The sequence below is a fragment of the Sebastes umbrosus genome, chromosome 17 (genome assembly GCF_015220745.1).
Source record: "Sebastes umbrosus isolate fSebUmb1 chromosome 17, fSebUmb1.pri, whole genome shotgun sequence".
Taxonomy (NCBI): domain Eukaryota; kingdom Metazoa; phylum Chordata; class Actinopteri; order Perciformes; family Sebastidae; genus Sebastes; species Sebastes umbrosus.
In genome coordinates, this window is record NC_051285.1 from 4,056,563 (window position 1) to 4,081,766 (window position 25,204).

Sequence of the window (25,204 nt, forward strand, 5' to 3'; positions counted from 1 at the left end):
TCCTATACATTAAAACCACCCTCATGCAGTCTATGAGGGATTTCTTAAAGCAAAACTGACAGTGTGAAGTTGCAGCCAGTGATTTAAAACAGTCACACTCCTAATAATAAAATAAGAATATAATATTTCCATGTAAATTATAATATTCCCTGAGGGTATTTTCCAGAGGTTCTCCTCTCCGTTAATCCTGTATGTAAATCACAGCCAATAGATGCTGTTGTTGAGTTGGGCTGGGATTAGCAGGAGGCGAATGAGTTTCAATTTTACTGGATTACAGAACAAAGAAAGGGGGAAAGGGACACCCTAGCTCTGTTAAAGGGAAAAAAAGAAATAAACTAAAGCAAAAAAATACACAAATAATACACTGTTGATCGAAATCAACACTGTGATGATCTGGATTATGTTTTGTTAGCAGGACGACACACAGCTCCAGTGTGGATGAGCTGTTTTCTGATGGATTAAAACAGGGGGAATATAAAACCTATTCCGGGATTGACAGCAAGCAACAAGGCTATTTAATCGCTAATTAAGGTGAGATTTTCTCTATTTATTATAATATTCATGAGCAGATATGTCGTTTTTCTTCCACATAACGCGTTGTTGTGTGTGATTGCACATTTAGAAATTACAGATTATAACCTGGAGGATTGGTGGGAGGAGATGAAAGGAAAGCTAAACTAAGCTAACTAGCTACTGTAGGAGCTAACAAGGACTAATGAAGAAGGCTCAGACACACTGCGCATGCGCAGTAGAGTCTGACAGCAGCTTCAGTTACACTGCGCATGCGCAATACCCCACACTCTACTCATCCTTCTTTTTATAAACCTTGAGTGTAAGCTAGCTAGTTAGCTTAGCCAGTTAGCTCCAGCGTTAATATTATGATAACCGTTAGCTAATTAGCTAGTTAGACATAACGTTAACGGTGAGTAGAGAAGATTGTTGTTAGTTAGCAGTTATTAATCAGTTTATATATATATAGAGAGAGGTAATTAATCTCTGTAACCTTTGCTTTGTGCTATTTATTAGATTATATCCTCCATTGAGTGCTTTCACTGATAAGAGCTTGTACAACAAAGCAAAGCTAGCTAACAGAGCTGTTAAAGCAGAAAGACAAAAACAGGTTTAATATAGAAACTAAACAGCCTTTATTGAGTTAATTAGATTAAGATGCAGTCATAAAACCCCCACTAGATAATGACAGGTTTAGATGAAGTAAAGTGAAAGTGTTTTGGTGTTTTATTCTGAGTGTTTTCCTTCTTTATTTTTGCTCTCAGCTGTCTGGTTGTAGAAGAGTCAAAGTTTTATAAACTGGGATAAAAACTTTTGTCAACTGTCTGTGCGGATTTGTGCACACACGCTCCTTTCCTTCAAGAGCAGACCTTGACTTTATTTATTGCACCCTGGTTTCATATCCTGAGCTCTTTTTCCTCCTCCTGGGGTCCAGCTTTTCAGAGTGATCCCTCTCCTCTCCTCTCTCATGTGAACTCAATAGTAGTAGTAGTAGTAGTAGTAGTAGTATTCCAGCACAAGAAGCTCACCACTACTCCTATGTGCCTTAAAATATCTATTATGAATACAGCATCATACCAACTCCAGTCTAAACCTGTTACCCTGTTTGTAGTTGTACACAACAGCTACAATAAGTCATGATATCTAATGATCTCTGAGTATTTCTTACTCTGATGAATGACTTAACATGCTCAAGTTATAAAGCTATAATAACCTGTCATAAACCTACTGAATTGTTTGTACGATATAACACAAATACTCTTAAAAAAAATTGTTTTGTAAAGTATTGTCTGGAGCAACACACTCCCGAAAGTCATGAAATTTTTGATTCATATACATAGACACAAATTTCCCTTTTTTTCCGTGATGCTCCGTCAAATTGACACGTGTGTGAAGCAACACGTGTCAATTTCTGCTCCAGTCTTTTCAGAATAATAACTACTAATAACTACTTAGTATAATAACTACTTAGTTACATCGACTTGGTTAGGTTTAGGCAACCAACTACTTGGTTAGGTTTAGGAAAAGATGGTGGTTTGGGTTTAAATAACACCGGAAGTGCTGTAACTTAAAGGTCCCATATTATGCTCATTTTCAGGTTCATACTTGTATTTTGTATATGCGTATGAGTATAAATCACCCGGGACACCGACCCGGGTGATTTATAAATGTAAGAAGTTACAAACAGTCCCTTTAAAGGTCCCATATCGTGCTCATTTCCAGGTTCATACTTGTATTTTGTGTTTCTACTAAAACATGTTTACATGCTTTAATGTTCAAAAAAAACTTTTATTTCCTCGTACTGTCTGCTTGAATATACCTGTATTTATCCTCTGTCTGAAACGCTCCGTTTTAGCGCATTTCAACGGAATTGCAATGGGATTGTGTTGCTAGGCAACAGTTTAGATCCATGTTTACTTCCTGTCAGTTGATGTTATTTACATACACTGCAACAGGAAATAAACTGGGACAGATTTAGAATGTTTACGTTTAAAACTGTGTAATGGTCTAAATATTGTATATTTGTGACATCACAAATGGACAGAAATCCTAAAACGCACAATTTCTGAATACGAACTTTGTGTATTTCTCTGTATATTGAGCGTTTTGATAGTTTAACAGTTTTTATATAGTACTTAAACCTGCTTTATAATATAAAAGACATGAAAATTCCAAAATATATAACTACTAATTAGTATAATAACTACTTAGTTAGGTTAAGGAATAGATCGACGTGGTTAGGCTTAGGCAACAAACTACTTAGTTAGGTTTAGGAATAGATGGTGGTTTGGTTTAAAATAACACCAGAAGTGCTGTACCTTAAGTACTTAAAGTTACGTGACAAAAACTACTTAGTTAGCTTCAGGAAAAGATTGCGGTTTGGGTTGAAATAACACAGGAAGTGACACAACTTAAGTACAGAAGTGACGTGACAAATAAATCAACGTTGACTTCTGGTTTCTCACGGGACACGAACACCGGTCTCCTTGGCGAAAGTCCTGTGTTTTTTGTTCGGCGCTCTTTATACTTCCCGGTTCACAATTACGTGGATTACATACGAATTGATTTCGTGCTGACCATTACGAAAAAATGTGAAATTCGTGTCTATGTACACAAATCAATACATTGAATTTTGTGACCATTTCAGGGGAAAGAAAAGGAAATGTGTAAAAGTGTTCCTATGATTATGAACTATTTTTTACTGTATGGCTATTTTCAATGATAACATAATAACCAAGCAGGGCTATTAGGATAACTCGTGGTTTATCCTACTAACTATACAATATTGTTGACAAATATTATGCTTACATTTTTGTCAAATCTAAGCCTGTGCAGGAGGATTGAATGTTTTATTCCTAATATGTGAAGTCCTTTATTACTATTGAATCTTGCTTGGCATCGCAGCAGTTAAAAATCATAACATCAGTGATGACATTCCCAAAATGCCACAGCCTCAGGCACAGGGTGTAAACAAAGGGATTATGTTATTGTTTGCTGTAATCATAAATTACACAGTAGTTGTCAAACCACACCCTGACTTACTGTAATTTACACTGTAGGTGTGTCACAATTGCAGTTGTACTTTTTCTTTCTTCAAGAAATTAACCACTGCCCATTATTCAATTAGTAAAAGGCCAGATGTAAGCCACAGAGCTCTAAAAGGTGAGCAGGGTTTTTGTACAAAACCTTTGTTTTAGGACCCTTCATACCTGTGGAGCTCCCACACATAATCCCACCTTGTTAGACCTCCTCTGAGGACTGTGTGGGCATGTACAGACTACACATGACAGACATCGCTCCGACCCTCCTGTTAGTCTTCTTGCACCTGTTAGTCTCACTCTTATCCTCGCTACATCACCCGACCGGCACAGTGACAGTTTAAGCCAGTTGGGCGAGTTGGGCGTAGTTTCCTGTCCATTTCAGAAAGGGCATGCTGACCTGAATCTATAAACAAAATAACAACCAACAACACGGACAAATAAACACATACTGTACTTGGTTGTCGTGGCTGAATCCAAATGTACGATACGGCCTCTGCCAACACTTATAAAAAGATGAAATGACCCTGTGGAGTTATCTTGTCTGTGCTACTCTTGGTAAAGGGATTGTGTGTATCCTTGAGGTCTAACAAAAGGTGTTGAATGCATGTCATGAAAGCAGCGCTTGCCGTCTTACAGCCACCTGTAGATCAGAGGAACAGGGTGAAACCGTTGGCAGTGTGTCGTGCATGTGTGTCTTCATTCATAAAAGCCTTAGAGTTTTCTAAACATCCTCAATGGTACCTTTAAAGCTTGCCACAGCATCTCCACTACCTGTTTCTAATTCGCCAGACTAATGGAAAACACCTGTGTAGGTGTGCAGTAGGGAAACTTACGATTATTTTCATTGTGGATTAATCTGTCGATTATTTTCTCGATTAATTGATTAGTTATTTGGTCTATAAAATGGTGAAAAATGTCGATCAGTGTTTCCCAAAGCCCTAGATGACACCCTCAAATGTCTTGTTTTGTCCACAACTCAAAGATATTCAGTTTACTGTCATAGAGGAGTAAAGAAACTATTAACTAATAACACACATTTACGAAGCTGGAATCAGAAAATTTAGACTTTAAAAAAAAACAAAAACATTTGCTCAAACTGATTATCAAAATAGCTGGCAATTATTTTAATAGTTTTTTCATGTAAGCATAAAACTTCATTGGTCACCTTCACTGACTCATGTCGACATTATTTGCATTTGTAGCCAAAGTACCTCTCTGTCAGTAAACGGCTTCATCGCATTACAAACCTTTTTGGGTCCACTTAGACAGGTTTTATGCCGTGTTTGAGCCAATTCACTTAGAGGTTAGCTCCAAATGGCACGCCGGCACTTTGCCCAGGATTTTAAGATGCAGGGAAAACCCTGCAAGATGCATACATCGTAATGGGACATCAGTAGAAACATATTCAATTCTTAAAACATACCTCAGTGGGTTTTACACTCATAAAATCCATTCAAATATTTTTTTTTTACCAATCAGATTGGGTCTTTATATGACACTGAACAGTTCCTGAAAGACAAACAAGTTACAAAACCTGTAGTTCCCAGTAAAAAAGATTGTTGGCTGGTTTTGTGGGCTCAGAGAATAAGTGAGCTTTTCATGGTTTGGATGAAATCACAGTGAATAATAGCGTTGGCATGTCCACAAAGTTTGCGTCATCCACTATCAAGAGAGCAACTGCAGGATTTGCATCTCAGAATCTTTTTTATTTTTAGCTTCATAGTAGACTCGTGGCTTTATTTATTAACGTCGCTCCACACTGAACTGCTCAATATCCGCATAACAGGACTGTGACATTGTGCTTCCTCTTGCAAAGCAATTGACATGGCATTGTCGTGAGCCTCTGCTTATCCCCACCTTTCTCCTCCTCGGTACTTTCCTCTGCCTTTTAAATATGTGAGGGAAAGAGGCCATCTATTTCGAGGCCGTAATAATTTGGGAGGGAGCTAATGTTTGCTGTGGCCTCAGGGGAGGCAGATTTAGATGGCCAATAGACTTGGCATGCTCAGACTGGTGCAGCTGAACCCCACCGCACACCACACCACACCCACCCTCCTCTTCCTCTCCCTGCCTCTCTATATCTCTCTCTACCTCTCTGTCCTCTCTCTATTGAGTCAGTGGTTTGGGCTTGCCAGAGGCTAGTATAATGGTTCCCAGTGTCTGGAGAGATTAAAGGCCAGAGCTGCATTGTTCAAATGCCCCGAGATTAGTTTCCAAGGAGACGGGTTTCAGTTGCCATGAGAACATAGTGCCTGGCTTTAGCCGAGCCGTTTTTTTTCTTTAACAATTCCTGTCCGTTCGCCTCTTTACTTTAATTTACATTGTCTATCTTGTTATTTGGAGTGTAGGGGATTTTGTCGTTTCAGTTCAGATGTATTGTTGCAGTTACACCGCGGTGGTGCTCTGCATGCAGGCAGTGGTTGTCGAAACTCGAGGGCTTATCTTGGTCATCTTATCTCTTTTTTTCCCCCCGCGCCATCTGTCAAAGAGAGAAAATACAGTATAAACGGGCTCATGTGACATCATGTGAGTGCTCTGATTAGCCCCAAATGACAAACGTAAGATCACAAAACCATAAGTTGCTGAATTCAGATGGATTTGTCTTTTAACTACGCCAGCTGTGTGGCTCTAGGGATGGTGGTGGATCGACAACTTTGGTCCAGACTTGAATAGCTCAACAACTATTGGAAGGATTACTTTTGGTGATCCCCTGACTTTTACTCTCAAGGGTTAACATTTGTGGTTTTGAGTGAAATGTCACAACAGCTATGGATGGATGGATTGCCAAATGTTCACATTGTCAGCACCTCTTGTGTGCGTTTCTCCTCTCTCTCAACATTGTCATTGTGAGCATGTCAACATGATGTTGTTAGCATTTAGCTTGGCGGTAGAATCTGTCTTGTTAGTATATGAAATATGCATCATTCATCTCCCAGCCTCCAGTATCAGATCGATGCTCGGAATGCACGCTAATACTTTCTTAAAGTCAAACCAAATGATGTCAGCAGAGACTGCTTTGAATGCAGGTCACTGCTGCTGCATGTGTTACGTGAATGCGTGCTCCATGTTACACTGTGGCTTCCTGCCTGAACTGTTTTCATCTGGTCCCCGCAGCAGAGGCATGGCTCAGATGAGGAAGCTGGCATGTGATGGCATCAGGACAAACTCCCGGGGCGACCCACAGGCTCCGCTGGTGTCAGCCAGACAGGAGATCCTCACCAGCCTGGTGTCTGCCCTCGACTCAGTGGTACGTGCCAGATCAATGTCATTTCATTTTGGGAGATCTTATTCTGTGGTGTCAAGATTATTGACAGCTGTTAGCAAATTATTGAAACTTGTTAATAAACAGCTACATTGCATTTATGAACCAGTTTCATTCTGAATATTTCTTGTTTAAGTGAATATGCATTGAACACAGTAAATTGATGATATGCACAACAGTGTGAGAGGACCTGAGGGTCGAATTAAGTATTTTTCCATCCCACGAGCATCAGAATGCAGCTCTTCTTCAGCTCCATCTGCGTTCTGGTCCCTATTTTTCAAATGGAAATACCCACTCAGACATTGCAAAAAGCAGTAACGTTAGCAGTGACGTTAAGCTATTCGAAGCAAATCAATAAGGTTATGAATAATGTGAACGCTAGCACTAGCTGAGTTAACGTTAGCTGTGCTAAGTTTGGAAATAACTGAAAGGGTTAGTTCAGATTTATTGGAAGTGGGGTTGTATGTATACTCCTGCGTTTTACGAGGTAAAGTAACTGTTTTTGTGAATGGAGTCTGGTGGCTTTGAAGAGAGCAATATTGACTTACTGATCTGAACTAACGTGGCGTCCACAGCAGTACATTGCTTAGCTTCCATGTCTGCTTTTCCAAACTGGGAGCATGCTGACCGCTAAGCTGTATGTAACGTTAATACACTGACTATAAGGATGTATATATACTGTACATGTAGCAGCGTCATCATGCAGAAACCTACGTCAGCTCACGTGGGGAAACGTTTTTAGAAGGACTTGAAGGGAAAATAGCATTTTGACGCTAAAACATACGTATTTTGACCAAAATTTGAATGTTCCGATTTGAATACATAAGAAACACCACTGAACTTTAATGAACTCTTGAGTTGTCTACCTCAGAGTTTATGGTAATGAGTTATGAGTGAATGACGCCTCCTTGTTTTGCAGTGCATGGCGATGTCTAAGCTCAACGCCGAGGTGGCATGTGTCACCGTACACGAGGACAGCGTGATTGCTGTCGGCACAGAAAAGGGCCGAGTGTTCCTCAACTCCAGGAGGGAAATCCAAACAGACTTCTACAAGTTTTGCCGTAAGTTCTGCTCCCGCTGTTGTTTTCCATTATTCACTCATCTCGATAGAGCATTGATCAGTCTCATTACAGCTACAGCTGTGAGGCAGTTACATAAGAAGCACTTGTGTCAGACTCGTCCCTGTTGGATTTTTGCAGTTTTGTGATCGCACAAAATGCAGATTCAGCCAAAAGCTTCAATAACTGCAGCGGCGTGCAGTTTTTCCCTCAATGTCAGATTTCTTCGACAGAAAACAAAGTAGTTGCAGTTTCACACATTTTATCAAACAAAACGATATATCAACAAACAGTCTTGTCACATCTCATTTGGCAAAAAACATTTGATTTGTTACGTTTGCAAAATAACAGACATCACTGCTCACAGCTCTGGAACAGTGAGTGTGTCAGAGGCTTGTTTAGGAGGAGAAAGGTTTAAGTTAACCTTTAAAAACAGACCGTTGTGGCATGTTTAAACGGCATGTTTTTACGTTACGTGCGGCACAAAATGTGGTGACATCACACGGTAGTGCCAGAGTATTGACCTGTAATTGATGTGGGAGATTATTGTTTGCATGATCCTGTTTAAACCGATGTAAAATAAAAACCATAATAGCTAGAGCATTCATTCATTTTGCAGCAGAAAGCTAAGGACTTTTTATTTATGACACAATTTCAACACTTTCATCAATTATTCTGCTTTATTGACTTGCATAACCTTTTAGCTTAGGTTTTACAGATTTTAAGGTTATGAAGCATTTGAAGATAATCCAAGAAGTGACATCACAATAAGCAAAAATACCAATGTAGGCACTGGCAGACCATTTCTATTGCAGAGTTTAAAGAGGTTCAAATCAAGGCAAATGGACTGCTTTAAAATTGGCCTCTGATTCACCCATTAACATACACTCAGACGGGTGGCGACGGAGCTGCCATGCATTCCTAACATATTCAGAATATAATGGTGAATTGCTGTATTTCTACAGAAAGTTTGGACTAAACATTTCTATGCCTTGTGAGAAAATATTCCAATATACTTCTTACCCAAAGTGTAAGCCTTCATTTCCTATAAACAATCTAGTATGCAAGTTTGTAAGCTGAGACATAAATCAATGTTGGGATATAAAGCCTCACCTGTGGACCTTGAGCACTAAAGTGCAACAGCAAATAATACACTCAGACTCAGCAATGTTTCCCGACTAATAACTTCAATTTGAGGGGTTGTGACCTCCCGTTACGACGTTTCATTTTATCAGGCTGGTTATTCAAGGTGAAATTAGTTTTTCCCTGCCAGTTACAGGGAGCAGCAGCTCCAGTTTGCTTTGTTTAGTAAAGAAGTAGACTAGAAATACAGTAAAGCGTTTTGTTTAGGTTTCAGGTAGTTGGCCCTCAACTACAACAAATGAGGAATATTTATACTGAGTGGCTTCACCAATTGTTGCAGATGCTTTACATTTATCAGGACACATTGTAGGACAAACAAGTCATTTGTATTATATGGCACCGTTTTTCAAAAAATCTCAATCTTGTTTTTTTTCCTGAGGCTGACTCTGTTAGGGACAGGAGTAAGGGAAGCTAAATTAACTTTTTTTAAATTCATATTGCAGGTAATATGGGCCCTTAAGCATCTGAAATGTTCTTATTTTTCCTTCTAATTGCAAGATGTGACTTTTATCATTTGTTTTTAGGGGGGCCATGTTTGCAGAATTTGACCACAGCAAATGCCCATACCAAAGACCAGGAAAGTGATCTCGGCAAACTGAGTAAGGATGGCGAGCATGGGAAATCAAGAGCTCCGTCAGACGCTCAATCCAACATCTTTGTTCTGAGGAAGATGGTGGAGGAAGTCTTCACTGTACTTTACAGTAAGGAGTCAACAGCAGTTCTTTTTATGCCATAAAACTCTTAGCTTAAAGGGCGGGTCTATTATTATTTAGGTTTTTATATCATTCAGTGACAAGATATATTACAGAGTACCCAGTGCCTCGTGTGTTACGCAGGTGAGGCTGTGGGGAAGAGCAGCCTGGTCCCTGTGCCTTATGAGTGGATCCAGAAGGACCCCAGCTGTGTGGCGGCCCACGGTTTGCCTGAGGGAGTCACCCTGAAGAAGCCCTCCGAGTACGACACCAAGACGCTGATGAAGATCCTGGAGCAGAGCCACCGCATCCAGTTCACAGTCAAGAGGTGAGTCTGTTATTCTTTAACACACTGCTGTTTGGGATAACACACTGCTTGTGTCAGATTATGAAACCAGCTGTTTCACGTCTGATCACTCCAGAATGGAAAGAGAAGTTTGGCATGTCAGCTTAGCCTCTAATGCTTTGCAGAGATAGATACTTAGACGGCTGTCCCGGCATGTTTTGTAGCTAGTTATTGGTAGCAGACAGGCTGTAGTGTATTAGTGAGGGATAGACAGGGTTTTAATTCAGATAGCTCTCAGGTTACATGTTAGTCTCTCCAGAACATTGTTTAGAGTTAGATTTACATTGACGTCGGGGTGCTAATGCAGAGGGATCCAGCAACACAGTGACGATGTCTTTCTGAACAAAGCCTGGCTAGTGGTACTTGTCAAAATGTAGTATGTATAGTATACAGTCAGACACAAACATAATTAATGTTATGGGTTTCATTTTGCAAGATACCGGTAGATGAATCATGCATGCAGGATTACCCTACGTTTTGTTAGCATAACATTAGCTTATATTTGTCTGGGTGATTGTGTAGTTGGCATTTGGCTTGTAGATATGAAGGTTTGTAAATTGGACATCGGCCTCCAAAGATTAACATTTTTTAAATTGCTGACAGGTTGCTAACGCCAAAACACCGTAAAACAACACAAAGGTTCTTAAGTCCCGGGGAAAGTTCCTGCGGTGGAAACAGGGCTTTATTGCATTTCGAACGCTGGGATCAGGGTCTAAATTAAGTTCTGGGGACAGTTTCCACCCCAAAAAGGCCCTGGTCGTGGGGTAGTAATTTCTGAAAATACAGGAACTTTTCGGGGTGGAGTTTGCAGGGATGACCGTCGCTGATTGGTCAAACACAAACACAGCACCACTGCTTCAACTCGTGTACCGCTTCATTCATAAAACAAGTATCTAGTATTGATTTAGGACCATTTTAGGACGAGGGGAGAGCATTTCTCTTTATTTTATAACATTACAGGTAAAGACCAAAAGAGAGAGACAACTCGGCGGTGCTGTGAATGAGAGAAAACAAACTGTTATCTTGATTGCTTCACAGTGATTACGTTCTAAAGCACAAGTGTGTTTACCGCTGTAACCACCAGCAGCCCTCGTCACACGTCATGTTGCTTTTGCATACGTCAGCGGACCAATTTGTCTAATCTTCACATGTCTATAGGCCGCGGTGGAAATGCAGACAACAAGGAACCTTTTAGTTCCTTGAATAGTAGTCCAGGGACTAAAATTACCAGGATTGTTTTTGGTGGAAATACGGCTTTATTGGCTTCCTTGAAAACACCAAACATTCTGCTTATAGCTTTTTTAGTTTGCTCCATTAACAACTGTCACATGCCTTTGCCCACAACAGAGTGGGGGGGTTTCCTGTGTCTACGACTGTATAATGAAAGTGAAAAATGTTGATAAGACTGAGACTCCAATTTGTGTTTGGTCTGTTTGCCACTTTTTCTTGGGAAAGCACATAACTTGAGGTAGAGAGGACAAAACAGAGGAGTCTAAATAAACACATCATCTGATTTCATTTATCTTTTAATCACTTCTTCTAAAAGTTATCAAGGGGATATGTCATAATGAAACACATAAATTGGCTGTTGCTGCAGCAAGTGATACCAGTTTGCCAACAAAAAGCTGGATGTCAAGCTGTGCTGTTACTTGACTTTCTGTGTGCGTACAGGCCAGCAGAAGATTTGTCTCGAGAAGCCAAGTCCAGCACTGATGTCAATCACAACTCTTCCACTGCCGTCATGACGCCGAGCAGCCACGGCGCAGGGAAGACCACCGCCCAGGCGGTCACATCATCGAGTCCCGCCGCCACTTCCAGCAACTCTGTTCTGTCAAACTTCCTGTACGGCATGCCCATGTCCTCCAAACCTCACCCGGACGGCAAGCTGGATTTCAAACCCATGTCCCTCCTCAACCTGGGCAAGGACAGACTGGCCAACTGGACATCAGGGACGGATAAGATGGGCACGTCTGTCATGGACTGTGCTACTAATGGTAAGATGTGTGGAGGAGGGTGGGTTTCAACAGTGAAATATGGTTTTTGGGTGAGTGTTCCACAATCACAGCATTAAAGGGATAGTTCGGGTGTTTTTAAGTGGGGAGCACGGCAGCAGAGCAATGTGCTGCTGTGGACGTGGGCAGCGGCAAAACATATTTTAGACTACTTAAAAAAAATCAATATCGGTTTAAGTGTACGCTATGTTTAGAAGATTTTCACTGCTTTACCTTTTTTAGGTGGGCCACTGACTATGTATAAGTACCTCACACAACCCCACTTCAAAACGCCCAAACTATCCCTTTAACAGCGAACGCTTGTTATTGTAATCCAGCCGGAGCTCGACTGCAAGCAGAACAGATAATATCGGGTGCATTTGAAAAGCTTCCTTTTGGGAATAGATGTAAAATTCAAGATTGAGATAACATTCACAATAATGATCATAATAATAAAGAAAAGTAAAATCTCTATATGAAAAAAAAACATCAGACTAAGTGCTTCATCCTACGCCTCCGGTGTGCCTGGAAAAGTGGTAAGTCTGCAGTGTGCTTTGAAGTCTGATTATTATACTGCTCATTATTCCATTCAAAGCAGCACTTTACTTTTATAGCCTTGTATTTCCTTGTTATATTCATATCTCTAAATGAGTCATTTAACTCGCAACCACCAGTAGTCAGCTCTTAGGTGGATTGCCTACCTATATTTGAAATGCTAGAAAAGAAGAAGAAGAAGTCATGCACACATAGAATGATTAAATTCTCTATCCTGGTACTTTTGCATCTCGGCAGTTAATAAGATGCTTTAGTCAAGCATCTTGTATCTATCGGGATACTAAGTGAACATCTCTGACTGTGAATTTAACTGAATATATTTAATTTGTCTCTCATTTTCAGATGATTCAACAAGACTATCTGGTGAGCAGGGTCAGAGCCCTCCTGGCGTCCACATCTCTAAGAGGCTACTCTTCTCCATAGTGCATGAAAAATCAGGTAAGATTGAACCAAGAAGATACACTAGAGGCATTTTAACATGTACAACATCAGTCCATTGGTCATTAGAGACAAGTTCACCCCATCACATCTCTTGTCTCAGACAATATTTGTATATTTGGATGTATAACTGAGTCAAACATATTGACTGAGTCTGAGGCATCACTAAAGAGCAACATTTAAAGATTTTAACTGCATAAAATGTTCCCGATATTTCCCTCAGATTTCCTCTTAATTAGCTTCAAAGTTAAATGTCAGTGCTTCACATACTTGCAACCATTAACACATTATTTCTTTTAATTTGAATCCATACAAAAATGAGTGAACTTTATATTTAGTTTCAGTATGATATGGTGTTAGATCTTTAACATATGTACATGTTGTAGAGAGCATTATATATCATTCGATATTAGCGTATCACAGACATATTGGTATCAGCATTTATGTTTAAGTAACGTAGAAATGCAGCACAGAAAGATATGTTTGAGGTAGTTTATAAACTGTGATACCAACATAGTTTGTCCATCGTAGAGTTTATTTTTCAGCTGTTAAGCTCAGCTCACACATTCTGCAAAACCTTGATCACATTTCTTTATAACCAAATTTAAGAATTTTTTATCAAAAAAGGATTTGGATATTTCTTTATTATTATTATTATTATTATTATTATTATTTTAAAATTTTAATGTATTAGAATTTGTATATTTTATTATTTGATTACAATTTTTTATTATTATTAAATGTTTTTCTTGCCCTTGTTTTTGAATATTTTGTTTTTCAATTTACAGTTACTATCTGTTATTATATACATAATATTTTACTTGTTATGGTTTAGGTTGTTGTAGTAATTTTTCTTAAGGAAAAAATAAAAAGTACGATTTGAAAAAAGGATTAGGATTCTTTTTTTCACTCTCAAATATCGATAGCAGCATCAGCCTCAAATATTCAGCATCAGTCGGGTTATTATGTGCCGTCACAAATGAATATTCTAAATAATGCTCAAATCTCTTGTCCCAGAAGAGTTTTTTTGTGCATTGAGTTTTACCTCTTTCCTTGTGTTCTCCTGTGCCCTGCTTGGCTCATACAGTAGCCAAGCATTGTTTACTGAACAAAGGCTAAACTATACTAAACCTGAACCATTAAGGGCTAAGCTACTAAGACGTCAAGAGTAATCCCATAAGAAGATTGCACTTATTTCCCAAGTTGACATCGAGTAGATGGAGAAGATTAATGTCAGGTCTTTTTGGTTCTCCAATGAAATAAATCTCATTTGAATGTGAAAGCTCCAATAAGCCTTAATAAACGTTTCATTTGTACGTAAAGCGTTGACAGGAGTCGTTTCTTCTACTTGTTTTCTTGCAGAAAAATGGGATTCTTTCATTCGGGAAACTGAAGACATCAACACGTTGAGAGAATGTGTTCAGATCTTGTTCAACAGCAGATACGGTGAGGAAAGCCTCTCTCTCTTTCTTTGCATTCAGATTTTGTTTTGGCTTCAGTATCGCATATAGGCTGCCATTTACAAAGGTATCCCAGCCTCCTCAAGCAGTTGTTCATGCACAGTGACGATTTCTGTGCGTATCTATTGGTGTTGATGGATTGGGGTCAGTGGTTTGGCTTGATCATCTTTTCCTCAGTGATTCACAAGACATGTATTTGTAGCCGCAGTACACTGCTAATTCCTGCAAGAAAAATGTGTGAAGACGAGCTCAACCAGAGGAAGAATACAGCTGATTACAATTAAATATTTGTTTTGCCACGTATTTGAAAGCATTCAAAAGATGCTTGCAAGCAATCCAACTGCAGTGTACTGATTCAGTGGTTACCGTGCATCTCTACAAATTAAGGGAACATTACGACTCATGGGATCTGTTTCCAGAATCCTTTATCCGAGCCCACAGCACCGATTTATCATTCCCTTAAAGTTTAATTATTCATTTAGCTGGAATTATCTTCACTTCTGTAAACCTTTACATCGGGTGTGCATCCCACTGGTTGCTGTTTTTCCTTCTGTTTGTAGAGTAACAAATGCATAAAGATGAATAACCCACTATTACCTCTCGTTAAATAGCAGGTCTATTATTGTTTTCTTTTGGTTTTTATGTCATTCTGTAGCTTCCCAGTGGTGTTCCTTATGTTTTCAAATCCAAACATTCACATTTTGAACAAAGTATGTTTTAGCGTCAAACAGTGATTTTCCCTTGAAGCCCTTCTAAAACCTTTTTCCCTCGTGACCGGATGTAGGTTTCTGCATGATGACGCTGCTACATGTACAGTATATATACATCCTTATAGTCAGTGTATTAACGTCACATACAGTAACTTAGATGGCGGTCTGCATGCTCCCAGTTTGGAGAAGCAGACAGGAGTACCGGCAGGAAGCTAAGCAATGTACCGCTGTGGACGCCACGTTAGTTCAGATTCGAAAGTCACACAATAACACAAACAAACTAACCAATGGATGCAGCGGTAGACCAACAACTCCTGTGTTCTGAGAGGTAGAATTACTGTTTTTGTGAATGGAGTCTGGTGGCTTTGAAGATTGAGCTATAACAGCTTCAGTTTCCTGTCTGAAAGGGCGGTCTGATGGCGAGGTAAAGCAGTGAACATATTCTATATACATTATAGCGTACAATATGATAAGACCAGAACGCAGATGGACCCGCCCTTTAAAGTCAATATCTAAGTGATATTCTTTCAGTAGCATCACAAAAACCATGGTTGCTTATTGTTTTTCTACCTCCAGCTGAGGCCCTGGGTCTAGATCACATGGTGCCTGTCCCCTACCGCAAAATAGCCTGCGACCCAGGAGCCGTGGAGATCATTGGCATCCCCGACCAGATCCCCTTCAAGAGACCCTGCACCTACGGAGTTCCCAAGCTCAAACGCATCCTGGACGAGCGCCACGGGATCCGCTTCATTGTCAAACGGTAACCGATGCTCTTAAGATCACATATGCTATATTTAGACTGGGTACCTTTCTGGGCAGACATCAATCTTTGGGATGAATTCAAAGTATTAGGCTGATGAACTGTAATTCATAAGGAAACGCTTGCCTTCATGTCTAATTTAGTCACTGAGTGCCAATTATACTTTACCCGATTCATTGTCGTCCACAAGACCAGCGTTGGACTCGCCTCTGAAAGTTTTATTTTGAAAAGCTTTTTAATAAGCAGCCACCAAGCGAGCCAGCCTATACCATCTGTCTGTTAAACGTCTTCAGCCCACTACGTCCCGCTGACTGGTAAACCGTTTCCATTCATGTCCCAAATGACTTTCCCTTTCCAGCATATTGCACTAACGGCTGCTCTTCCATCCATTTGTTTAAGCTAATTTAAATGAGCCACCATGCCTTGTTTGAGATAACACATCTCTTAACGAATCCTGCAGGCAGCTCATTAGTGTTAATAGAATTAGGAAAGATTGAAAATGTGATTAATTCAGAATTGCATCACACTCCCATTGTCATTGAGAGATGTTCCAGATGCACACCCTGATGTTCTTTTTTTTTTGGCATGTTCTTTGTTGACAGACTATGTTCATTTAAAAGTAACTGATCGTTAATTATAATGGTTGGCTGCTTTAACTGGAACCAAAATTTTGTTCTCATTTAAAGCTGCAGGCTTGCTATTAATTATACTCAGATGATATCACATGTAATAACAAGCTAATTTGAAATCCATGTTATGAGCAGTTCAATTTCAAAATTAGAGTCAAAAAGATCAAAACTCACCGTCTGTTGTTAATAATGGAAATCTTATTGAGTGTGTTTTTGAAGGCATACTAGAGGTGTGGCTCGAGGGAGGGTGATGTGGTTAGCGATATTGTCTGTGGGCCCAGTGCTGCAACACGCTGGTCCAGATCAGGGTTAGGCAAAGGGTGTTACTTGGTGACATCACCACATTACATAGTGAGGTGTTTCAGGCAGTTCAGGATCAGTGTTTCTGTGCCAAACTCCCTTTGGCCTGGACTTTGGATTTTGTAACTTTGTAACTTTTACATGCACAACTAGAATGGCACTCGGAGAGCGCAGACCTCCCTCCACCCCCCTCTCCGTGCAGCTTGCGCCATCATCCACGTGTGTTTTTGTTGTTTTAGATCAGCTGTACGCAGCGGAGCATCGTAAAACACTTCATTCAAACTGGACAGACACAAAGTAAAACTCACCTAAACCGTCGTCGTTACTCTTTCCAACAATCACCAAGTGTGCTTTGGTCAAACTCAACTGTAATTTCACAGAGTTTAATGAGAAAAGACGCCGATTCTACAGTTGCCCCCCCGGCTCTCTCTCTGTCTCTCTCTCTCTGAAGGAAGGAGGCAGGGTCATGCGTCATCAATGCGTCATCAGTTACACTGTGCATGTTTTATACCCAGAGGTCTTAATGTTCTGGCTGATCGGAATCCTTAAAAAGAATTCCTGAATCCAGATCATGATCGGGATCGCCACCAAAATCAATTGGATTGTTCGCTATGCCACACCCCACCCCTCTAAAAAAAATCATTCAAATCCATCACAGACTTTTGGAGTAATCCTGCTAACAGAGAAACCAACCAACCGACGCCAGTGAAAACATAACCTCCTTAAAACGATATAACACACTAAAGGAAAAGGAGAATGCACAAAAATCATAATAGGTCCCCTTTAATCTCAAACAGTTTTACAATAGATGTAAATAAACACGACTTAAAGAAACAGTTGTGTCTGAAGATGAATGAATTATGATCACAGCGGGAGAGGAACGCGTCGCAGTAGCATGATGAGCCAGAAGTATAGTTCACATCCTCACAGTTATTTATAGAATCAGTGATAACAGAGGAATGACTCATTACTTGATTGTTTGACTGAGACTGATTGTTTAAAGAGCATTTAATGTGCTTAAGAAGCTGCTAACGATCTGTTCCTCCACATGTACAGTGTTTGCGTCATGGGTTTTGCCCCGAGAGCTGAAACACTCTTTGAACTCGGTGACTAATGGCCTATTTTCTGTTTTGATATTGCAGAATGTTTGATGAAAGGATTTTCACTGGTAAGATTATTTTTGTTTTATTTTTCCAATACCATTTTTTCATGCATATGATCTTCATTAATACAACACTGCTGATCTATCTCCTCTCAAGTCACTGTCTCTAATTAGATTTAGGCATGTACTTTCTAGAACTGCAAGATTTCTGTTAGGGAAAAAATGGATAATTTCTAGTATAATATAATAGTTTATCTATTGCCTTTGTATCCTCACAGGCTAAATTCATCCTATAAGTAGTGTACACTTGTGTCTATATTGCAGGCAGTGTCCCCAGTTTGTTATGTACACCTAGCTGAAAGTAATCTGAGCTCATTTAATTCTCATCAAAGGGAACTTTGGGGGGGAAATGTAATTATTTTGATAGGATGCCATGTGTGCTTTGTGAGCCCGACATTTAGACGCACAATATTTGTCAGAATCTTTACAATTAATTACAGTCGCTGGCTAACAGAAAACTGCTCTGTCAGGGGTTTATTTATATATTTACACCCCGCAGATGTTCCTCGCTAATGGGATGCGCTGTTTGTTTATCTGCTGTGTCTTGTTTGTTTGAAGCTGCCGGCAAGATTGCGAGGGAGGAAGGCAAGCATGACCTGGGCTCCATGCCTGAAGACGGCTTCCTTGACAATCTGAGCCTCCCGCCCACCGCGGCCGAGCTGGTCAGCAATCCTCACAGCAGCAGGTCAGAGCACAGCCCACTCAGGAATTTAGTTTATAATGTGGAAGTGTTGGATAGTGGCATGGGCCAAATTGTATTGTATTTATAACCAGTGTTACTCATAGATTACTCAGTGTGGACTGGATGAAACTGAATTTAGCATTTACATTACTACCGTGGCACTCGCTGTGATCTTTTTTAATTTTAAAGGATGCTGTTGCAAAAATCCGTGCAGGTTACCTCAAATCTCAGAATAACAGCTGTCGTCATAATGCCTGTTAGTGTTTAGTTTAATGGGTTTTTCACTTGAAGCAAAATTGAAAGGAATACTTCACCCCCAAAATAACCATTTGCATATCAATTACTCACCCCGTGTTCCCTTTAATTCATGAAGAAAACATTGTTTATATGCCTCTGTGGCGGCGAGAGCCGTGGCTGGACGCATTGTGTTTTCGAGGTTGTCCGTCTGTACGTCTGTAAGATTCTCATGAACGTGATATCTCAGGAATGTCTGGAGGGAATTTCTTTTTTATCAAATTTGGCACAAACATCCACTTGGACTTAAGTTTGACCTGATTAGAATTTGCTGGTCAAAGGTCTCTAAACACATTTTTGGCATGGATGTATAAAGAGAACTGGATACAGCGTTGGAGACGGGGGCCCTGTTCATTCCAATGAAAGCTCAGTGACGCATGAAGCAAGAAAAGTTCAACTTCCGAGTATAAAAATAACCCGGATCTTCTGGCGATCTTTCGCATCCATTGGGCCCATAGAGCAGGCGCAGTAGCGTTTCCTTTAACTCCGCCTCCCAGCCCTCGCTGCAGGCTCGGTCTGGGTCTCATTCACGTGAACGGAGGAAGGGAAATAACTCTGGATTCAGCTATTAGTGCATTTTACAACTTTTAGGACCTAATGATTTAAATAAGGGATATTCAAGTGTTCGTACTGGGAAGTTGATTTACCTCGGAAAAAATTATCCGCTGAGTTACAGACGTCTCTTTCCCAATGTTTCCCAAAGTCTAATAGTGTTTTTGAGTACCACGTGGTGACTCATTTTGGGGGTGAAGTATTCCTTTAAGCCAAATCTGCACAATTGAACACATCTAATTCAACTGAAGTGTCTTCATACAGCGAGTAGCCAGTGTTGGGCCCATGAGCAATTTTGTGTCCTGCCACAAAATTGCTTATGTATTTTTAATGAACCCGTTTTTTGTAATTTGGTAGTCACCTCAGTGTGTTTTATTTAATCTCACAGATCAGCAAGTGCATGCGTGAGTCCCTTGGCTGACTGTGAAGCAGGTATGTGCAAATAAAAGCATTTCTGCATTATTAGAACTTTTGGTTAAGATGTGTTTTCTGTCTGAAGTAACAAAAGATTCACGATTCCCCAAGTGTCAAATTAAAGTCTTAAAGCAATGTTAACAGTTAAAGTCTCTCATGTTGCAGTCACTTTAAACACATTCTGTCACCTACTTAAATCTGTTTAACACAGCCGTAAAACACAGATCCACACACTGATGGGAACTAAAGCAGAATGACCTGTTCGATCCCCGCAGGTCCTTCAGGAGATTGCATTCCTTTGAAAAGGATTAAAACGGAGCCTCCAGATGGGGACATCATTCAAGTTACTGTGCCAGGTGAGTGTGCACACGCTTTGATTGTTCACTTAGATGATAAACACAGTATCCAGAGACGTACTTCTCATAATAAATACAAATATTTTGTCTTTAAAATCAATGAATAATTGTGATAAATAATGTGATCTCATCATGATTATGATTTTTTTGCTCATAATCGTGCAGCCCCTAAACTCAGTATTACATTGAACACACTAATACCAGTTAAACAGGAAATATGAAAATGTCACAGGAAATATCAGCAACCAGATATTTCCTGTTTACAGTGTGTAAAAAAAGCTTGTGTTTGTTTCCTCAGAGTCTTCTGGTACAAACGGGGAGGAGCCCAGTGAGTCTGTGGCCGAGCCGGTCGCCGCTGCAGCGTGTCCAGCCACAGCCGCAGCCACAGCCTCGCCCTCTGCTCCCGCCGCTCCCTCCGCTCCTTCTGCTCCCTCTGCTCCCTCCGCTCCCTCTGCTCCCCATCACCAAGTGGAAAACCACGCAGGTAACCTCAACCCCGTCAGCCCCCACCTTCCTTTCATCTACCCCTGGAATGCCAGCTCCACCCACAGCCCTTACAGCCACCGTGGTGCCGCCCAGCGCCCACCGCTGCCGCCCCACACTCTGGCTGTTTTTTTAGGGAGCTAAATAAGCTGCCTCACGTATGAAAACACTTTTCTCAGATGCTTTTTTTTCTTCCACTCTCCCACTTCCCCCCCCCCACGACCAAACCTCCCCAGCCACCAGTAGTTACAACCCCAACCTTAATGCCGTGTTCAGACCAAGAGCGACGCAAATTTTTCGCCTCGCTTTACTCACGCCAGATGGACCGCCGGTATCATTTGTGTTCATTTGTGCTAGGCGAGGAGAAGGAGCTTGACTCCATATCACAACAACTTTTCTTTCTGCCATTTCCCTGCCATTAACCATGGAAAGAAATAATCACTGTTGCTGCTTTGTACATGTTGTGGAAGTCCCAGATATGCCAGAAAACCAAACGCCGTCGTGTCTGGGTTCATAACATCTGTCTGTATCTAGCAAGCCACACGTCACTACTGTGGTATGAACCCAAAATAAACAGATTGTGCTGTGATTTAATTGCAATAAACGGATCAAAAGGATGCCGAAATAACGACATAATGATGCTGATTTGTAAAAAGTCTGAATTCATGCTTTGTCAGGTCCGTCCGCAAGACCACGAGCAAACAGCTTTTAAAATGCTTGTTTTCTGAATGGAGTTCGGGTCGATCAGTGCCAGGCTATGCAGCCGCTCCATCAACACTCAAGATAAAGACATCTAGGCATAAATACATCAGCGACGTTGTTCTAAACACATCAAAAGTATGCAACTTTTAAATTGCTTGTTTTCTAAATGGAGTTCGTTCAAGTCGTTGCTTCTACCGTAGACAGTCTGTGGTTTATACACCCATTTATACACAGAGTTTGGTCCAATCTCTGTACAGATATGATGTACTATCGTGGCTCTGGGTGAGCACAGACAGATACAAGATTTTCTTTCCTCCATTTCTGATTCAACAACGTCAGGACGACAGGAGGAGAATCTCAGCGCTGACAGGCTTTCACAACACGGCGTCACGCTAATTTCTTGTTCGCGCCGCCTGAAAAGTTCGCTTCGCTCTCGGTGTGAACACACAACATAAGATTCCCCACTCCCCGACTCCACCTGGCCTTCTGTAGCTCTTCTCTTCTCCCAGTCACCAGCTCTCATCTGGGAAAGGCACCATGTATCAGCTGTTTGACCTTTGACCTTTGTCAGTTTGTAAAACCTTTGGACATTCAAGTTAACGCTGATGCATTGCGCTTATTTCCAGATTTTGAGTGACATTGTCCCGTAGTCCTGCTGCCCAGACTGATTAGAGATAGTTCATGTATTAGAGAGACAAAACTGCTCCTCAAAGATCCTATCAATACTCCCAAATCCCCCAAATCCCACCTCTATCTAACATGGAACTGCTCACCTTTAAAACTAAAGTAGAGTAAGGTTACCAAGACATTTGAGTAGACTGCTCTCTCTTTCTAAACCGCATTTATGGAGTGTTAGTAAACAGCATGCTTGCAGTGATTTATTTAATTCACCTTAAAGGGTTGGTTCACCTGAAATGTTGTTGGGATATTTCAGAAGCACGTGTTTAAAACTACTAATTAAAAAATAAGTTAAATTCACTGAAAATCACATAAAAAGTTAAAATATCAAAAGTGACTTTTTTATATTCATTAAATGAGCATGTAAATGAGGCCTTTGGATGTAGTGCTGTGAGAGAATGGAGAGTCTACTCAGTGTGATCTTGGGTCGTAGCGTTCAATGCTTTCAGGAGGCGTTTTGTTTTATTTTGTTGATTTGATTGTGCTTTGTTTAAGTTTTCTTTTCTTTCACAAATGACCACTAAAGGAAAGAAAGTGAAGGTAAGTGCAGCAAATGTCACATTTAGATGTATTTGCTGTTACATGCTCTTTATCGAAGTATTCACATTTGTTGCTATTTTTGCATTATATCTAGTAAAGTAACATAGATTTGCATACAGTACTGGAACAAGTCATTCTGTCATGCTTCTGCAGTGTCGGACGCTGTGGACTATCTAAATTAAACAAGTTCAGTATTATCAGAATCACCTGTTAGGAGGCGTAAAGGTCATAAATTGTGTGCGTCCTGAGTTGTAAAATGTCGAAGACATGTACGAAGTAGGGGATGATTTAGCATTTTAATGCAGTCCAAAGATCTGTGCAATCTAAGCACTGTGAAATATGAACTACTTTATTCTTGCATCGTAATAAGATTCAAACTGTTGCATATTTTATGAGTTTTTAATTACAATGTGCTCGGAATTATTCATTTCAAACAGCTTTGTAAAACAATATGATCGATATGATGCAAATTTTTGCAGCTGTATATTTTAATCGATTAGTTGTCATCTATTAAATTTATCACCAACTATTCTGATAATCTATTAAATCACTTTCAGTATTTTTTTTTAAAGAATGAATTCTCTGATTCTGCTTCTTGAATGTGAATATTTTCTGGTTTCTTTACTCCTCTTTGACAGTAAACTGAATATCTTTGAGTTGTGGACAAAACATGACGTTTGAGGACGTCGACAGATTAATGGACAATGAAAATAATCGTTAGTTGCCCTGTATATATGAGTAAACATAAGCTATTATAAACCAAATGTAATAACTACTGCAAAAAAACCCCGCTGGGAATGCTTTAGCCAGAGCATCTTGTTAATTCAAACTGACTCTTGTGCAGTAAAACCACTGAAAAGGTTTCTTGTGAACTCAGTTAACAGTAAACCATCAAGACATGAACAACTTTGTTTTTTGTCTTTTACCTTTTTACCTGAATAATAATTGAATTCTTTGTTCTCTAATTGTTTGAAAGCAGCTGTGTTTATGTTTGCCCTCCTCATGTTTGTCTTTCGTCTTGCAGTTGAAGCTCTGTCACCCGGTGCGGCCTCCCAGAGCATCAGAAGATCCTCTGAAGGTACCGACTCATTCATCGTGTTTTGTCACTGCGTGCAATATATGATCTTCTTGGAGAGGCATATAATAAAATAAAATAAAAAATAAAAAATAAAATAAAATAAATAAAATAAAATAAAATAAAATAAAATAAAATAAAATAAAATAAATAAAACCACTTCAGACTTTGACCTAGACAGGCTCCTACACAACCCACCTACAGATACTCTACTGATAGACCTAACTATAAGAAAACACCCTTTAAAAATTACATTTTCTCTACAATCTTGCTTGGACTGCAATTTTGAGCTTCTAACTATGGCAAACTGATATTAATTGCATTTACTTCAGTTAATTTGTGGCTTTTAATCACATCCACCTCAAAACATATTTAGTTTTTTAGCCCCATTTTTGCACCTGTACCATCCTTTCTTTCCTACGTCCATTTGTTATGTTCTCCGGTGATTCACACACCACGCAGTCAGTTTGTCGTTGCCAGGTCAGTGGAGGGCAGCTGGAATTAATCAAAATCAAGATGGCAAGGGGAGAAGTAGTCATGTTCTCCCACTAACGTAATAATTCTCTTTTAATGAATGCTCCTGTTGTAAATGTTTCTCACATGTTTTGACTCATCTAGCGGGGAGTTTGGTGGAGGACATTGGTGAAATGATTCTTCAGCTTCGGAGACAAGTGGAGAGCCTCTTCAGCATCAAGTACGGTAAGATACCTGTAGTCCTTCATACGAGGGCGGGATGTTCTGTCATAATCTCCTCCTTCTTGCACACGACCTTTACCAGTAGACAGCGAGTGAAAAGTTACGATTTTATAGTCTATTTTTAATGCTACTTTTTGATGCTACTTTTTTAAATTTAATTAATTTGCTTGTTAAGACATTACTTGTATTAGCAACCGGTGAGCTTTTGCCGTCTCCTCCTCTTCCTCAGCTGATGCTCTGGGTCTGCCTGAACCAGCCAAGGTGCCCTACTCCAAGTTCCAGATGTACCCGGAGGATCTGTACGTCACCGGGCTGCCGGAGGGAATCTCAATCCGAAGGCCCAACTGCTTCGGAGCGGCCAAACTGCGCAAGATCTTAGCTGTCAGCAGTCAGATCCAGTTTGTCATCAATAGGTGAAAGCAAATGCAGTAATGTGCATGTGAAGTGTTGTTATTGACACTACTTCATTATCCATTGTAGGGCTGCAACTAATAGTCCTTTTGTTGGTCTCCAGGCCTGATCTGCTAGCTGAGCAAGTAAAACAAGAGATGCCTTCAATGCCCATCTGTGATCCAGGTATATTCTCCTTCTTATACTTGTGTTATGTTTGGCTTGTATCGATAATGTATTTGAATGCAAATAAGTGATAAAATGTCATAAAGTTCAGGCTTAGAT

General features: G+C 40.2%; 1 protein-coding gene across 2 annotated transcripts in view; it reads left to right on the plus strand.

Moving 5' to 3' along the window:
- Positions 1–234: 234 nt before the first annotated feature.
- gtf2ird1 (GTF2I repeat domain containing 1) overlaps positions 235–25,204 on the plus strand; it is a 29,816-nt gene continuing 4,846 nt past the window's right edge. Inside the window, exons 1-18 of one of the 2 annotated variants that reach the window (XM_037747997.1) lie at positions 235–531; positions 6,666–6,798; positions 7,733–7,874; positions 9,539–9,715; positions 9,851–10,034; positions 11,724–12,046; positions 12,941–13,036; positions 14,399–14,482; positions 15,783–15,966; positions 18,038–18,063; positions 18,616–18,742; positions 19,974–20,017; positions 20,275–20,355; positions 20,654–20,839; positions 23,783–23,836; positions 24,452–24,532; positions 24,759–24,942; positions 25,044–25,105. In XM_037747997.1, coding sequence (XP_037603925.1) covers positions 6,673–6,798; positions 7,733–7,874; positions 9,539–9,715; positions 9,851–10,034; positions 11,724–12,046; positions 12,941–13,036; positions 14,399–14,482; positions 15,783–15,966; positions 18,038–18,063; positions 18,616–18,742; positions 19,974–20,017; positions 20,275–20,355; positions 20,654–20,839; positions 23,783–23,836; positions 24,452–24,532; positions 24,759–24,942; positions 25,044–25,105 — 2,161 coding nt within the window. In that variant the 5' untranslated portion in view covers positions 235–531; positions 6,666–6,672. The remainder of the gene's footprint in view (positions 532–6,665; positions 6,799–7,732; positions 7,875–9,538; positions 9,716–9,850; positions 10,035–11,723; positions 12,047–12,940; positions 13,037–14,398; positions 14,483–15,782; positions 15,967–18,037; positions 18,064–18,615; positions 18,743–19,973; positions 20,018–20,274; positions 20,356–20,653; positions 20,840–23,782; positions 23,837–24,451; positions 24,533–24,758; positions 24,943–25,043; positions 25,106–25,204) is intronic. The other variant, XM_037747996.1, reaches the window with a different exon arrangement.